Consider the following 16,851-nt stretch of genomic DNA (forward strand, 5'->3'; position numbering starts at 1 on the left):
CTTGTACAGACAAAGTCCAACATACTGTTTTTCACACTTAAGTTTGAAGAATCCAGTCACAACTCAGACTGCGTCAGTCAGACCAGCTATTTTCACATAATATCCTCTTCAGCCACAAAGATGAGCAGATGAGTAATCTTTTGTCAATGGAGACAGCACTGATTTTTCAAGAGGAACGTATGCGAGAAGAAAAGTAGACTATTTTCTTCACCTGAAACAACGAAGTTAAAGAGTTTTTTCTTAGTGAAATTAAGGATATTGAGTCCTATTTTAAATGCAGGTGATGGTGAACCAAATTGTCTACAAAACATGATTTATCTTATTCTAAAAGGGCAGTTTGTGAGTGACAGGTCAAAGTGAAACCTACATGTGCATGTGTGTCTCTGGAGCAGTGTTTCACACAGACCCACAGCTGAGTGACGGTCGATGTCCTTGCTGTTAGATGTAGGACACCAGAGTTAACTAACAGGCTTAGCTAGCTGGCCAACTGGGACTGTCAACCTAGCACTGAACTCAAGCTACATTATCTATTTAACTAGCACTGTGTCTAGCTAGGTCAGTTGGGCAGTAGTGGCGGGTAGCTAGCTTGACTGGCTAGCCGTTGTGGGTGGCTAGCTGGGTTAGCTAGTCAGCAAACTGGGCTGACTGTTTGGCTGGTTCAGGCTTTGCGCCCAGGGCTTACTGACTCTTCTCCTGGTTAGCCAGGCCTGGCTGATGTTTTCTGGGCGGCAGTCTCTGTACCTCAGTCCGATGATGTCACTTCCTGTTGTCTGTAGTGGAGTTAGCTGTAGTGTCCGTCTTTGTTGCAGTTTCCTCAGCGCTCCCAGGGGGCTGCACTGCCGAGGCATTAGGCCCACCCCCATTTTGAAGTGTTTCCTGTTTGTACTGTTGCAAGGCGCGATTGACAGCATCCTCGACCAGTCGCCTGCTGACCCTCAGTAGCTCCGCCTCGTCGGGCTCAGACCGGCGACGCCCACCTGGGTAGAGGAAGCATAAAATAAAGGTGCATTATATACATTATTATATTCATTCAAGAAAACATTATCACTCACAAACATAAAGCACATGGATGTACAAACTTTTGTACGAAATTGCTCCCTTATATCACATTACACATTATTCTTTCCATTGTTAATATAAAAATATTGATTAGCGCAGCTTTAAAGTAAATTAAGTAACATCCCTCTGGGAAATGTCTCTATGTAACAGTCTATATGAATACTGATCAAACAATTTCAGTACTTTGGTTTATTTTGGTTTAAGTCACACATTATTACAGGTTTCTGGAACTATGAATCATTGTGGTATATGACAGTTTGCAGACAGTGTTGATATTAAACTCCAAATCGTATTTATACTACCTTGTGCTATGTAAGTACTGGTGCCCACTTGCTTGCACACACTTGCTGCAAAGGGCAATTTTGGGTGCATCTTCAATGTTCAATTTCCAATAGCTAAACAACAAAATACGTTTTGAATTTGAAACTTATCATCAAACTGTGGATTTCCCACTGTGTTTATGCCACTAGTGTCTGTTCCACTGTATGTGACATGAATGACACATTCAAAATCTTAACCTTAACTACAGTGATATTAAAAAACATCCAATGTTAAATCCTTTGTGTTTTATTACATGATACCAGGGCTGATTTCATTCTTACTCCAGTATGTTCGAAATGAAAATAACTATTAATCTGACAATAATAAATGACTCTACAGTCACTCGTCATAGAATCCAGCAACAATAGATTGGATGTGACCACAATAGACAAGATGTGACAGAGTTGATAACAACAGAGGAGGTAAACAACCATCTCTCGACTCTTCAGTGCATGCATTTTGAATTTAATCTACCTCCTGGAGTGATTGAAAAGAGAATTAATTTAACAAGCAAAGGTTTTACCACACTGTTGGTTCTGCTTTTGCTACAGACAAAATGGCAGACTAAAAAACTGTGAGATAGCAGAGCAGTCAGACAGACATAAAGCCAGTTAGAAAAAAAAAATATATAGCAAGATGGGCAGAAAGTCAATAATTCATGTAGAAAGATAGCTAGGCAGGGAGGCTATAAGATAGACAGCCTGCACTAAGCCATTCAGAAAGAGAGTAATAGAAAATCACTCAACCATCCAGTCGGCAGTGGTTCAAAAGCACACTATAACCCCCTCAACATCTGATTACTAAAGGCTGAAAGTAAAATCCCCAAGATGATATTCCACATTGCACAATCCCACTGGGCCCATCGGTGTGTTTATATTTGAAAGCACAGTGGTGCTACTGTTATGCAACACAGACAGAGACAGGACATACAGTAGGAGTGAGACAGCGAACGAGGTTTGCTGAGGTCAGATTTGCATCCATAAAGCGTAAGCGGATGATCACACTGAAATGCGTCGCTACAAAAGCCTCGCCAGCAAAACCGTTGTTTTTCTATGGTACGTCCTCTCTCACACGGCGTGTCTCGGTTTTTCTGTCGGTTTTCTATGACACGGAGAAGGTGACACATTCTCATGTTTTCAGCACCTGTCAATGTCACACTTCACCCAGGCAGCCAATTAAATCAGGCCATAGGTGGGCTTTACTACTTTACCACTCATTCCTGTTTTGATGCTGGTAGATGTGAGAGTATTTCAGAGGGAATGGGAGATTTCATAGCTCATGTCGTGATAGTTTCATGTAAGTCACTTGTCTTTAGAGCCCGACCGATAAAGGATTTTTAAGGCCGATACCGATACAAATATTTGACGATTTAAAAATCCGATAGTCCGATATATCGGCGTATATATATTTAAAAAAGAAATTCCAGAACTGCGTACAAAACATAAACAGATTTCCCTAACATTAGTTATTTGTAGTTATTTATGAGTCCTCACTAAAATAATAGGATAATGCAGTTTAAAAATAAACAGAAGAACATCAAAATATATTAAAGTTCTGATAAATAAAATGTATAAAAATACAATGAAACTCAAAGTCCTTTGAACAAAAAACAATAATAATAAAAAAAAAAAAATCAAAGTTACGAGTATTAATAGACTTGGTAAGCTTCATAAATATAACTTTGAACAAGACTGGAAAAAAAATATTCTGTTAAGTTCTATAAGTTCTGATAAATAACAACAGCAAAATATAAACTATAGTAAAAGACTATATACCAAGGAGTGTCAAAACTCATTTATTGGGTTTCAGGCGGCCACATACAACCCAATTTTTTTTTTTGACCCTGAAGTGCGGGCCGGGACCAGTAAATTAGGCATAATTAACTATAAATAGCAAAAACCCCTAATTGTTACATTCTGAAAATGATCACATTTAGCAACTTTCTTTTCACAAAACATTACTGAAACAACCGTGAATTTTAGTAATAATAAGTAAGCAATTTCAACAATATATAATATATAATTTCATTTATACACATGTGCATTAGGCTAACAATTTAAAGATCAGTGGACTGTGGATCTCACAAGCCAACAGAACATTAAGTAACATGTTATCCTGGAACTGAAACATAATATCAGGTAACTTTCTCTTACAGTTAATAATAATTAAAACAACTTGTCAAGATATTTTAAATTTACCTACATACATTTTCACAGAGCAAAAGTGTCTGAAGCAGCATTTTACATGAAGTAGGTTTAATCACTGTTTAGTTTGCTAAGTTTAGTCTCCTTTTTGACAAAGTCATTTTGACTAATGAATGTTATAAGAGGAATAGAGCAGCGTAACGTGTGTGTGGTAGAGCAAGAGAGAGAGAGCGTAAGCGAGCGTGCGAGCGGCGGTGAACGGCAGCAGAGCAGTAAGTTATCAGGTCTAGCAGTAAAATGTACAGTGTGAGTTACAGTTGTCGGTGAATAAAGTTTAATAAAGCATTGGTGCTATGTTCAATACTCTGTCTTCTCTGTAATTTTCACACATTCCGCGGGCCGGAATGAACCCTCTAGAGGCCGTAAGTTTGACACCTCAAAATATTTATTCATCGTCCATTATAAATGCCGATACAGATAGTTTGGAAAATGCCTAATATCGGCCCGCCGATAAATCTGTCAGGCTCTACTTGTCTTTGAGAGAAAGCAACGGCAATAGCTCGCTGTCAGCTTGAATCCCATTGATCATATTGGATTGCCCGGTTGCACACACATCCCTGCTCTAGAGATGCATGTTTCGAACATTATTTGAATCGCCGGCGACTGTAGCAATGTGTCTCTGTCTGATTGGCCCCTAATGTGTCATTTTTTCTATTCTGTAGTAGTTTTCTTACCAACCTGTTACAGTTTATGTTAAATTATCTTAAATACATTTTTCAAAGGTGCCCTGAGGAGTTTTTAACCACTTGTACCACTATGGAGAAGTTCTTTTTTATTTATTTGTGCGACCCAGTTTTGTTTATCCATTTCTTTAAGAGCAATGTCCACAGGGCACCTTTAAGACACAGTATCATTGACTGTTTGGCAAATGCACCTGTAAGCTACTAGGTATGAATTCAATGAGGTGTATAAATGCTCTGCAGGGGTCTCAGTCCTTGATGTATTGCTACAAAGGTGTCTGTCACTGATGATTGATTGTTTGTATATCCATGCTGTGGACATTTTATACACCCCCTTTTATCCTCCAGGTGGGGTTGAGATATACTATAGAAGCCAGGAGAATAAATTACAGTCACATGCATGTCACCGCAGCATTTCACCATCATTACCAGCTTGTACCGTTGACACATGCATTATGTACCCACAAATATGTGTTATTTATGCCAAACAGCCTGCCAAACAGAAACCAGCATTCGTCATACCAGCCGACATATGTGCGCATTACTCACCCAATTATGGTCCCACTATGCTCTCACATCAGCCTCAGCCTTATTTTTCGTTAAATTGATTTGAACCTAACATGATGTTCTGTTGTTGTACCTCTAACTCATGTTTTATTGAGCTGTGCTCTCTGAGAAGCCCAGCTGCTGTTGTACTGAGATGCGATTTGATTACCTGCAGTCACCCTGTCAGTTTGAGTGACTCACACCTCTGACCGCTGTTTGATCAGGTATTTTTGCCCTCAGGACTTCAGTGGACTGAATTTATTCCACATATTTCTTAGCAAACAGTACACACTAGTATGTGGACCCCCAAAGGCTGATGGCCATTATAATCAAGCTGAGTTAACTGAAACTGGAGATCATTTAAATTATGGCACCATTTACAACTGGTATCAACATGTATCTGGATACATTGCCTGGATAATGACAAACAATCCAATAAAATTCTTTGCATTAATCCGGCATTCACGTTATCTTGATTCTGCCTACATTGTAATCGGATGTAAATATGCAAACTAACAAAGTTAGGCCTTAGGTTACTTTAAGGTGATTTTTTTCTTAAGAATGTGGTCACGCTGCTGAGATCTGATCACAATGCGAGCCTGACCAGATGTTGTCTGGCCGATCTGATCCCATTCATATTATAACGCGTTTTACATGCATGTAGACCGGCATTAACATGTGGTTTTCCTTATAAAGATCGGATATCCAGATACAGATTGCATGTTAATGCCAGGCGTCTATGTGACCCTGTATGGTTGACACACTGTTACACGCACAGACACAAACTTCTGCAATTGGCGATGTGGACCCAGCATGCATCTCTCAAAGTAAAAAAAAAAAAAGAACTAATTACAGTCTATGTGCGGCTCATTATTTATGATTGTGTGATCAGCTGATGATCACACAGAACAATTTTCTTTTAGCAAATATTTTGATGTTGCTCTCTGCTCTCCAGTGAGGTCCACTGTAGGAAATATTAAAAACAAACATCAAGATGCAATCACACAAAAGTGTGGTTGTAGAGTCTCTTTGTTCCATATCTGTGAATGCCGTCAAGATAAGTGTAGCTTTCATTTTAAAATAAACACACTGTAGTGAACACAGGTTTGATTATTTAAAACAGGTCCACCGAATGTCCATCGTCTTCTTAAGTGTCCCTTAAGGATGAGATCACAGCAGTATGTGCACATGCTGAACCCATTACATGTCAAACAGTAGCTAAAGGCCTCAACCCTGTTTGCATGATTTACACTTCAGTTAGACTGAACTCACTGTGCGGTGGAGGAAGTTATTACAGCATTAACAGAGAAATGCCTGTGTTAAAATCATTGCATGCAAATACCAAAACATGTGAAAGGCAAATACCAGCAATGTGGCATTCAAAACATATAGGGCTGTGGATATAGTTTCTAACTGAAATAGAAATAATTTGATACTGTATTGATGTCTGTAACGAAATCCTTGCATTTGATCAGCTACTGAAGGACGACCTTAGAGACTGCCTTGCTCATTGAAACTACAGCTGTGAGGAGAAGCTTACTAACACAAGGCCATAAAACGGTCCCCTTAATCACTTCCTGTCCTGCTTCCTTCAACCAAGATGGCTTTAGCTTGGATCATTTAGGGTAACTGAATTTAAACTGATGAGGCAAATGATTATAGAATTACACATTCAAATTATATCAGCTGAAAGGAAATGCTGGCAGATTAGAAAAGGCTGCTAGATGACACATCAGCGGCGATAGAATTACCTCAATAAGAATAACAACTGATTAATGATTATTCGTGGTTTCTGGGAAAAATAATACTGTGATTACATACGGTCCAGGTGATCTCTGAACACATCTTTTGTAATAAATATAATCGCGGTAACCCAGAGGTTGCCGAATGTAATCATTAATCATCCCAAATGTGATTGTTCTGAGGGATTACGTTACAGAATGCAATCTAGCCTGTAATCAGATGTAGATTAGGTTTTAAATGAGCCTTCCTGACTCTGATTGTAGACATGTGATATGAGGAGGGACACATACTTGAGCGTTTGGCATGGAGTGGGTTCTGAACCAAATCTGCAACGTAAGCACAAACATCAACACATTAAATAAATAAAAGACACAAATACACACACACACAAAAAGAAATTCAACAAAAAACAAGTGATATTTTGCTGTCTCGTGGATTTCATACACTCATGAAGCAGTACAGTACACAAAAGCCTGTTTGTCTGCTAACACAAGGGAGATAGTTTTGGTGCTACACAGCTGTGATTTTAAAGATTAGGTTTGGACCTCTGGGCTACGTGAGGACTAAAACGGATGCACAAATATTCAGAAGAAATACTCCCAAGAGTGGCGAGCCTCTGCTGTGTAAAAATAGGGCCCAGGTGTACACTTTTTAGAGAGAGAACGCTGGATAATAGAGCGTCATTTCTTACACAAATAGTTAGACTACACTGTAAAAAGACTTAAACGTATGTTAGCTAAACATGAACAAACAACTGGGTGACTTTTGGATGATTTTAACATGGAGTATAACCCTCATTCCTCTCCTCTGACTTACTTCTGCTGCTGTTATGAATATCCAGAAATTACTAGCTCGTGATTTTGATCCCACATAAACAGACTTTGACTTGTCAAAGGTCTGTTCTGTGTCCGTATCTTTTAAATGAGGTGTGTGAAAGAGTTTTTATCTGCCTGTTCAATCTTGGCCTGACAAAATAAAGGCCTTTTATGATGGCAGTAAAGCTGCCCTCTGTACCTGTTACACACACACACACACACACACACACACAGTAACAGAGACACAGATAAGCCTTTCTCGCTGTGGATAGACTGATTCCACAACAACAAGGCTGACAGACACAACTTATCTCTTTGTCACACACACAAATACACATGTTCAACAGTGTATCACTCACACACGCACACACACACACACACACACACGTTCTCACAAAGTAGATCCACAATTTCTCAAAGCTTGTGTGCCCTCTGCTGAGCTCATATACTCCCCTCCACTTGTGCGACTCTGACTCTAACCTCTTTCTGCCTTTACTTTTACAAACCTCTCTCCCGTTTTATCTCAACCCTTTTTTTTCCCTCTCACTCTCTCTACTTTTTCTAGCTGGCAGTGTTGTCATGGTGACGGGATGAGAACCAGACAGGCACTTCAACTTTTAACAACACAAGAGGTTGCACCGACTTCCATCGTTTTTTTCTTTGTGCCAGGTTTCACTCACTCTTCACCATAAGTGTCCTCTTCTCTCACATCTGTTTGACTTTTTCTTGTCCCTCAACTTTTTTGTCCTTTTTCTCTGCATCTGACTTTCTTTCTTCTTTGCCTCACTGCTTCTCTCTTTCAGGCTCATCTTTCCCAAATGTATTAACGTGCATTTCTCAAGATCTGTTTTCAAATATCACTTTTCTTGTCTCTCTCTGTGCGCTGACATTTAGTTTCATCTAAAAACTCCACAACATAAGATTGGGGAAAAGCAAAAAACAGTGGAACAGGTGTTGTGAGACAGATGAAATCCCTTAACATTAAAATTTATAAGCAGTTGGAGATTTCAATGAATGAGTAAAACAGATTTAAACTTGCCGAATTATAATATGCATTCCTTTCTTTTTCAGTATGCATTACATTGAACTCTCTGGGTCTAGAGCCAGACTAAATATCTTAGCCCATATGGTGCAAACCAAGCCAATTAGTAGATTCTGGTTAAACCTGTAGTGGAAATAAGATTAGAAGTAGGATATGCTGTCTTCTGTCCAACAGCAAAACCATGCCAGGTTGTGTTTTCATTGCTCGCTTTATTTTTGCTAACAAGCTAGCAACAGGGTTCTAGTTGGTTTGTCATTTTTGTATACACTGAAATATCTTAACTAGGTCTGCAACTAGTGATATTGTTTCCTTATTGTTACATCTACCGAATATTTACTAAATTTATCAATTTGTTGTTTGGTCTATAAAACTAACAACTAAGACTCAAAGAAAGAAGAACATTCATTATTTACAATAATATAAAAGAAAGAAATGCTGCAAGAAGCTGGAACCACAGTGGTTGAACATTTATTCTATTTCTGTCATAAAAATGTCTTTATCCAGTATTTACGCTTTATTTTTCTATTTATTTATGACCAAATACCTGCAAACCTAATTACATTCTCACCATATGTTAAGTGCTAATTAGTAAATGTTGGCATGCTAACATACTAAACTAGGATTGTAAACATGGTAAACATTATACCTAAAAGTCACCGTCACAACATTGTGATTGTGAGCATGTTAGCATTTAAGTTTGTTCCTCTTTCACACCTTTGCTTCCTCTGTCTGTGTCTCTAACGTGTCCAGGCTTCGAAGTCACCCAGATAGGCAGAAAGGTTGAAAGGTTGTTGGTGTACTGATGCTGTGTTTGTGACTGTGACTGTACTGTCAGCGTGCTGTGAGTCTGCACAATGTCAAGTGACAACTACTGTGTGTCGGCTTTGTTTTTTTTTATTTCATTCCCAGCGTCACCGCTCTGCTCTGCTTTACTTGGCTCTGCTCTCTCCTCCTGGGCACTGCTCTGCTGTGATTTATTTTGTGCCATGTAAGAACCTTTTAACACCATTACTTCAAACTCCCTTACACACTTATTTATCTTCTTCTTTAGCAACTCCTTCCCTCCTAATAACTAATAGAGTCCACTTCCTGGTTGGATCAGTGCTGACATTCTGCTGAAGTCTGCCAAAATTGTTAGCCAGCCGCTTTCAATAGTTTGTACTTTCCATGATGGAGAGAGCACTTTAATGTTCAGTTCTAGCAGAGTCTCTGTTGATGCTCCCCCTACACAAGCACTTCACATCTATGTGCAGTATCGAAAGTCCCCGTAATAATCCCATTAAGACCTGAATCAGATTCACTGGGAATAGCAGCCTAACTGATTATGTTTACATCCAGCCTAATAATCTGCTGCTATGGCTAATTTCCTCTTACTCCAAATGAACTGATTTCCTGAACGCTCTATCAGGGGTTTAGACAGAGAATTAATGCAGCGTATCTGGTAAGAGGAAGAGGATAAAGCATGAGAGAGAGCGCAATAGGCAGATGAAGAGGAGGAGGAGGACAAGGAGAAAGGAGTAGGAGGAGAATTTGGGGGGGGGGAAAGGGGGAGAAAGAGGTGGAGGAAGACTACTGTGCAGTGTGTGAAGTGAGCAAGAGGAGGGTGTATTTGCGCAACAAGAAGAGATCCTTAACGGAGGTTTGAAGCAGAAAAATGAGAAAGAAGAGGGAGGAAAAAAAAGAAAGAAGGGAGAGGGTGCATTCAAGGACAGAGAGGGACGGTTGGGGAGGAAGAGGAGGAGAAACGAGGAAGAGCAGACCTTGAAAGAGAAATAAGAGACGAGGACAGTGGGGGTATATAGAAGCTGTGCGGCTGGGGGGTAAAGAGGACTGATGGTGGAGCGGTTTCCTGAGGAAATACCAGAGACTCTCTCAGACACGAGATACTGTACTGACTGCAGCCCTGCTCAACACATTTCTATTCACGCTGTATTCTAAGTAACTCATGTTCAGGTTACGGACTTACTGAGGAGAAGCTATTTATGGATTATTATGAATAAACATTACCTTGCCAAAGAGAAACCAACCCCCTGGAGATCAGACGTGTACATCACTGAACTGGAGAACAGTTTATAGACCTACAGGGCCCACTGTACTCATTAAAGGGCCAACTGTAGTAATGCTTATTAAAAAATATTTACAGAAAAAAAAAACAAGCTACTAGGAGCTCTGTAATGGACTCATGTTGTGGCCTAATTTGCCTGCATTTTTTGAATTCTACAACAGAGGATGATAATTACATTTGTGACTATCTCTCCCATGTGCCAGAACAATGGGATGCAGGGTGTTGATGCCCAGAAGTGTGAGAGTCTGTTCCTCTCCACCAGTGCACTGATCGACAATTTCACGGCTGATGAATTCCTCCACCGAGACGGTAAACACCATCAAAACTCTTTTTTCACACTCATGCCTTCAAAGTGATATGAGGAGGATGACGATGACTTAAGGAGGGACTGAGGCCGGATGTGAAACAGCAGAAGGCGGCGATACGCTACCCGACAGTGCGCCTTCATGTAATACTGACTGAGTAAACTGATTTGGAAATAATGAAAATTGAACATGATGACACACACATGCTATGCTAGCTGCTCCTGTGCGGCTGTACCTAGCCATAGCGGTGCTTTGAGCTGAATGCAAACATGCTCATAATGACGTGACGTTTAGCAGGTATAACGAATGTTAACCATGTTCACCATCTTAGTTTAGCCCGTAGCATGTTAACATTTGCTAATTAGCACAAAACACAAACTACAGCTGAGGAAGATGGGAAGCAATTTTGCAAAATTCGGTCAGAAACCACAGTTTTGTGTGGCGGCACTAAAAGGAAAACGTCAGGGGATCACAGAAGTTGTAAGGATTCATCCTCTGGGGATCATGAATGTCTGCACAAAATTTCACGGCAACCCATAAAATAGTAAGTTGGGATATTTCAGTCTGGATCAAAGTGGCGGAAGCCATCGACCAACATTTCGATCCACAGAGCCACGCAGCTACTGCAGTGTGAGCGCTGCTTCTTTTAATTAAAGACACAACTGTGGCACAAGATCCCTTTGACATTTCGCTCAGGGGTCTGACAGTGGACGCAGACATTAAAGCCGTGCAGCTGCTGGACAGATGTGTCGCCTGTTAATACTGCTTGACCGTAGATCAAATAAACAGCCCGGGCCTTTCTAGTGTGAAGCACAGTGGGCCAAAAACCATAATATGCTTTGATTTGACATCTTTTGGTCCTCTAGCCTGGTGTCACAACACAAAAGGATCACAGCCTAGTCTGTTAGCTAACTTACAAAAGCATAACAAGGCAGGACTTGGCTCTATCAGCTCAGCACAGCCCCACTGTGACTAAATGTGATATAGCGAGGTTTCTGTAGGGGGCTCATTTCTTAATCATTGCAGAAAATCAAAGCAACACAAGGAATCACATGCCTTTCCCCCCTTTAGCATCTCCCCTGCGTCCACGCCTGTTCTAAGACACCCACCTGGCTTATTCTTATTACTTAACTACATAAAGGCTACCTACTACAGCTTTATTATGTGCTGGACACCTCTTTAAGGAACACTAGCTGTGTCTGAAACATGTCTAGCTCGAACAGAGACGCCGGCTGTGATCCTGTCAGACCTTGGGGAGACAAAGCATCGAAAGAAGTGAATGAATTGATTGCACCAGCAGACACAGAGCTGTTTCCATTCGTCTACACATAATAAAACCTCAGTGCCTTATAACCACTGGCCAAGCGTCAGGGCATGCGTGGCGTATATTTAAACAAAGCGGTGCCTCCGTCCTCGGTGTCAGGATCCCACTTGGGACTGAAAGCAGTACGTCAATATTCAGGTTTGGCTTTTTACTGCTCAGTGACCCAGCTCACTGAGCTGTAGTCGGCTGTCAGACTCACACAGACAAAACGCACACAGACAAACGCAAAGAATGTAAATATTTCATTGTTTTTACATTTGTTGGAAAAGGAGACTGCGTGGTACTGGAACGAGAGAGAATTAACACAGAGAGGGACTGGAATGAAAGAAGAAAACTTGGCAGAGAGGATTGAATGGGACAAAATAAAAGAATGAATTAAGCAATGCTGCGTGCATCTCTTCCCCTCGCTCTGCTCCCACCTCCCTGTTCTCCCCTTCTTCCTCACATGTGGCCTCACCCATAGCAGCACGCCCTTCCTTTGTGCATCGCTCTCTCGTCTGTGTGCATTTGTGAGCCTCTCACTAATATGTAGCTGATTTTTATAACAATTATCATTTGGTGATACCACAATTGTGCAAACCTTGACAGTTAAAAGCGAAACATTCTTCCCGCCTGAACAAGGTCATTTGTTGCTACACTGCTAATGCAGGTGAACAGCCAATGCAGTGGCCAACCAGAGGCCAAGCTACCCTTCATTCAGGCTTATTCCTAGCAAGCTCTACGAGGGGTTATCTGACTGTTATTAGAAGGGGAAAACGCATCATGGTAAGACTGTGAATAAAGTACAAACCAATGCTGTGAAAGGAGTGGACTGTTTGGTTGTATATTTGTTTAAAAAGATCCGAAAGAGCAATGTGGCACACTATCCCTGTGCATTAGCACAAAGTTATTCAAAGTAAAATGTTTAAAATCTGCTCAGTCGACTGTGAACCCACCAACTGAGAAAATGTGAGGAGTGAAGTAGCGTAAACAATCAAGACCTCTAAAAGAGCAGCAGCGAGGGAGTGAACAGCTCATTACAGCACAATTTAGTGACTGGACTGTTTAAGCAGCTTTATTATGGAACAGAGTAATTATAAAGTATTAAGTCTTTATTTGTCTGATAGTTGGCAACTAATCTCAGAAAGAAACATATTTCAATTAAATTTAAAACTGATGAGATTCTGATGCAGATCACACCTCCATGGGGTATATTTTATACAGCGCTTTATGTTTTTCTTTTACTCAACCGTTATAAGAAAAGAGCTGAAACAACTCTTCTATTAATCAATTAGCCAATCAGCAGAAAAATGTGGTTAACATTACACATGCTTACTCAAGCAACAGATTTACCGATTTCACCAACGTGATGCTATAGTGTGATAAGTTCAAATCATTACTCAGTGGTCATGAGTTGTACTTGAAATTCTGCACGAGGAAAATAAGTATTCCCTTCAATACTTTCCATTTTATAGTCAAAGTTTATTTTTATTTAATTACAAATGGAAAGAATAACTATCCATGTAACAAATATAATGTCAAATTTCTGTAATACAAGAAGGAATGTCTCTCTTTTCTCGACTCTATGATTGTCTATATTTCTTAAAATATCAACTAAATGTGATTCATATGAAGAAAGTGTGTGCATATCAAGTACTTGTGAGAGGTACAGTGTGTTTTTCCACCTGCAGAGAGAGTAAACACCAGTGTGACACCTTGTCATATTGGTCATGGTTGAATACACACACAAGCACACACAAGCACACAAGCACACACACACGTGTCTTGCTGTGCTCACGAGGGTGATTGTCACCATATCACAGGGGTAGCATCTGACCTACACACAAACTCCCCCATTTAGTCTGCCTCCCTCTCCTCTCCTCCCCCTTTTTCTCAGTATCACCAATTCTTCATCCCTTCTTTTCCCCTCATTAGTGTTCATTCCCCGCATCACTCTTTCCCCCTTCTCCCTCCATCTCTCTCCACTCAGAAGTAGGGCACAGTGGCTCGACTGTTTATAGCAATGCAGCTGCAAGCAGGGGAGAGAGAGAGAGCGAGAGAGAGAGAGGGCGAGCGAGAGAGAAAAAACACAGGAGGGAGGAAGAGAAACAGAGAGGAGCAGGAAGAGAGTGCACACAGTAAAATATGTACAGTTTAATTACAGTTAGTTTTTATTAATTCTTTACAGCTATATAAGAGCACACATGCACCCACACACACACACCTTTTTTTTTCTCCAGAATCGCCATTTAAGCCAGTGTCAAAGTCTCCATTTATGACAGCATGATCAAGATGTTATATACATAAACACAGTGTACCTGCCACAAATCATTGGCTGATTTTATTATCTTGTATCGCCGTTTAATCATTAACCCAACTAACAGGTTAGCAGCAGTGATAATGTGAAGATACCGTACATTTCTACCTTAACAGAAAAAATATTAGAAAACTAATATTTGTAGTTGTAGTTTGCTTGTTTGAATTAAAAACAAAAATGGTTTCCTGGTGGTTGCATGAGGGGCAGATTTTCTACTGGTTCAAGTATCTAAATAAGATCAATTTCAATTTCTTAAACTAGAATGAAAACTGGGACAAACAAATACCAAATCCAATTTACTCCAGCAAACATTACAGCGGAAACTCTAGTTTTCTATCTCTACCCACTGAGTCCTTCCTTCTCACATAGCTAATCCATACCACACTCACAATGTCAGTCTGAGAGTAATAACAGGATAACTAACTTGCACTTATGGATGTGAAGATAATCATCTTCTAGAATGAGGCTGTGTATCTTTTTTACAATAATATCAGAGTAGTAAGTAAGTAATAACAGTGTTCGAGTCCATCAACATGTACTAGCACCAAAACTGAATTGTACATTCATCCAAAACCCAAATTAACCCCCACTACGGCTTCTACAGAACAATGAGAGAGAACTCGCTGCTTAAAGCTGTAATCAAACCGCAAGCTGCATCAGTAATTATCCTGAGGAGCTCATTTCATTTCATATGAGCCGAAGCAGAGCAGACGGTCTCCACTATCGCTATCACTGTCATCTTGTGTGACTTTACTTTGCTCCTTTATTTATCCGTTTTAATCTTCCTTAAACTGACCGCTGATGTTGTGTAACAACACGTGTTAGATAACATCAAACAAAACACATCCAGGAAAGGTTGTGGTTGTAGAGATGTGGCGATATCTAGCTAATCTGTGCCACATGGTTTTGTACAAAAGGAAAGTGGTATGATAATCCATAAGGAGTTGTTTAAGTCATTTTAAAGTCCCTCTCCACTCAAAAATTTGTTTTGCTTATTGCTACTTCACTTGGATGTGTGAGCTTCAATGAGAAGAATGATGTATGTGTAGATTCTGACATCCAAAGACGTCACACAGAAGTCAGAATTCACACTCATCTGTTGAAGGAGGAAAGTTTCTCTGTACTCACTTTAAATCAGTTATTCAATTTAAAACCTCTTCCTAGTTCAATATGGGACTTACCCAAGCGTGGTGTGTGTGTGAAGCTCTTCCAGTGCACATACACTGAGAAGAAGACTTTACTGACGCAGGAGACATCTTGTGTCCAGCAGTTAAATTTTTGAAATGAACAATATATGCATACTCATAGATTCTGAATTGTCCAATGATACAGAAGGAATAGATGTCATTTTAAACATTTTAATAAAGCAATTTAATGTTTTTGTGGAAAACCATATCAGACAAAAAATATTATTGAAGGCAAATTATTTGTATATAATTTAAAACATGTCTGGAGGGAATCTTAAAGCTTTCGGGCTATTCTGCGTAAATGCTGACGCAACACAGTAAGAACTAATAAAGAAAGTGGAAGGGGTTTTCCAAACATACACAAAAATATACCACTAATAAATCATCACAAATATACCATACTGTCAGACTGAGGACACTAACACTGCATCAAGTTACTTTACACCTTCCTCTGTTTAGTTCTCCATTAATAATTTTTCATTAAAAGAACACTGAGTATGATTTAAAGGTATCCTGTGGAGTTGTCTGACCAGTAGTGGCGCTATGGAGTAACGATTTCACAAGTGAATCCCCTGTTTTGTTTGTAGCGTGCACACAAGGATGTACATGTAGACACAGTACACAACCTGCCACCTCATGTTACTCTGCTGATCGACAGTTGGAGCCAGCGATGCATCAATAAAGGCAGCGAAGAAGAAGAAAACCACAAGCTAGCAAACATAGATGTAAACAATGCATGGTTTGAAATATATTTTAAAAAATGCCTTTGCAAATGTTTTATGAGGGTTTGTTTGACCTCAAGGATACACACAATGTGTTCTGGTGAGAAACACTTAAAGTAAACATACTTTTAGTTTGTTTTTAAGAAAAACTCCTAAGAGCACCTTTAAGTGTTTAATGCCTGGAGGTATTAATCAGATCTAACCAGTCCAAGGTTTAAGAACATACTTTAAATTAACTACTGAGAGTTGATATTTGCAGTAAGAGGACTGTAAGAAGATGCATGAGTAACTATTAAGGCAATTCTTTCATCTTGTTGCAGGAGCTCATAAATCATAAGCCAGACAGAGCCACTAAGCAATGAGAGATTAATTATACAGCTGGAATATGACTAATACATACACATATATAATACTAGAGTGCACACAAAGAGACTTGCATGGTCACACTCTCTCACCCTAATACTCCTTTGCTCATCTGTAGGTCACAGATGATCATGGATGCAGGCAGATGACTCAAAGCGAGAGACACACACACACACACA

General features: G+C 39.9%; 1 protein-coding gene across 1 annotated transcript in view; it reads right to left on the bottom strand.

Annotated features, from left to right (window-relative positions):
- Positions 1-729: 729 nt before the first annotated feature.
- LOC118340954 (A-kinase anchor protein 7-like) overlaps positions 730-16,851 on the bottom strand; it is a 39,546-nt gene continuing 23,424 nt past the window's right edge. Inside the window, exons 11-12 of the mRNA XM_035679122.1 lie at positions 6,844-6,879; positions 730-977 (exon numbers count right to left, since the gene is read on the bottom strand). Coding sequence (XP_035535015.1) covers positions 757-977; positions 6,844-6,879 — 257 coding nt within the window. The 3' untranslated portion in view covers positions 730-756. The remainder of the gene's footprint in view (positions 978-6,843; positions 6,880-16,851) is intronic.

Source organism: Morone saxatilis, unplaced genomic scaffold, assembly GCF_004916995.1.
Source record: "Morone saxatilis isolate NCDOM2014 unplaced genomic scaffold, NCSU_SB_2.0 Contig7, whole genome shotgun sequence".
NCBI classification, from domain to species: Eukaryota; Metazoa; Chordata; class Actinopteri; family Moronidae; genus Morone; species Morone saxatilis.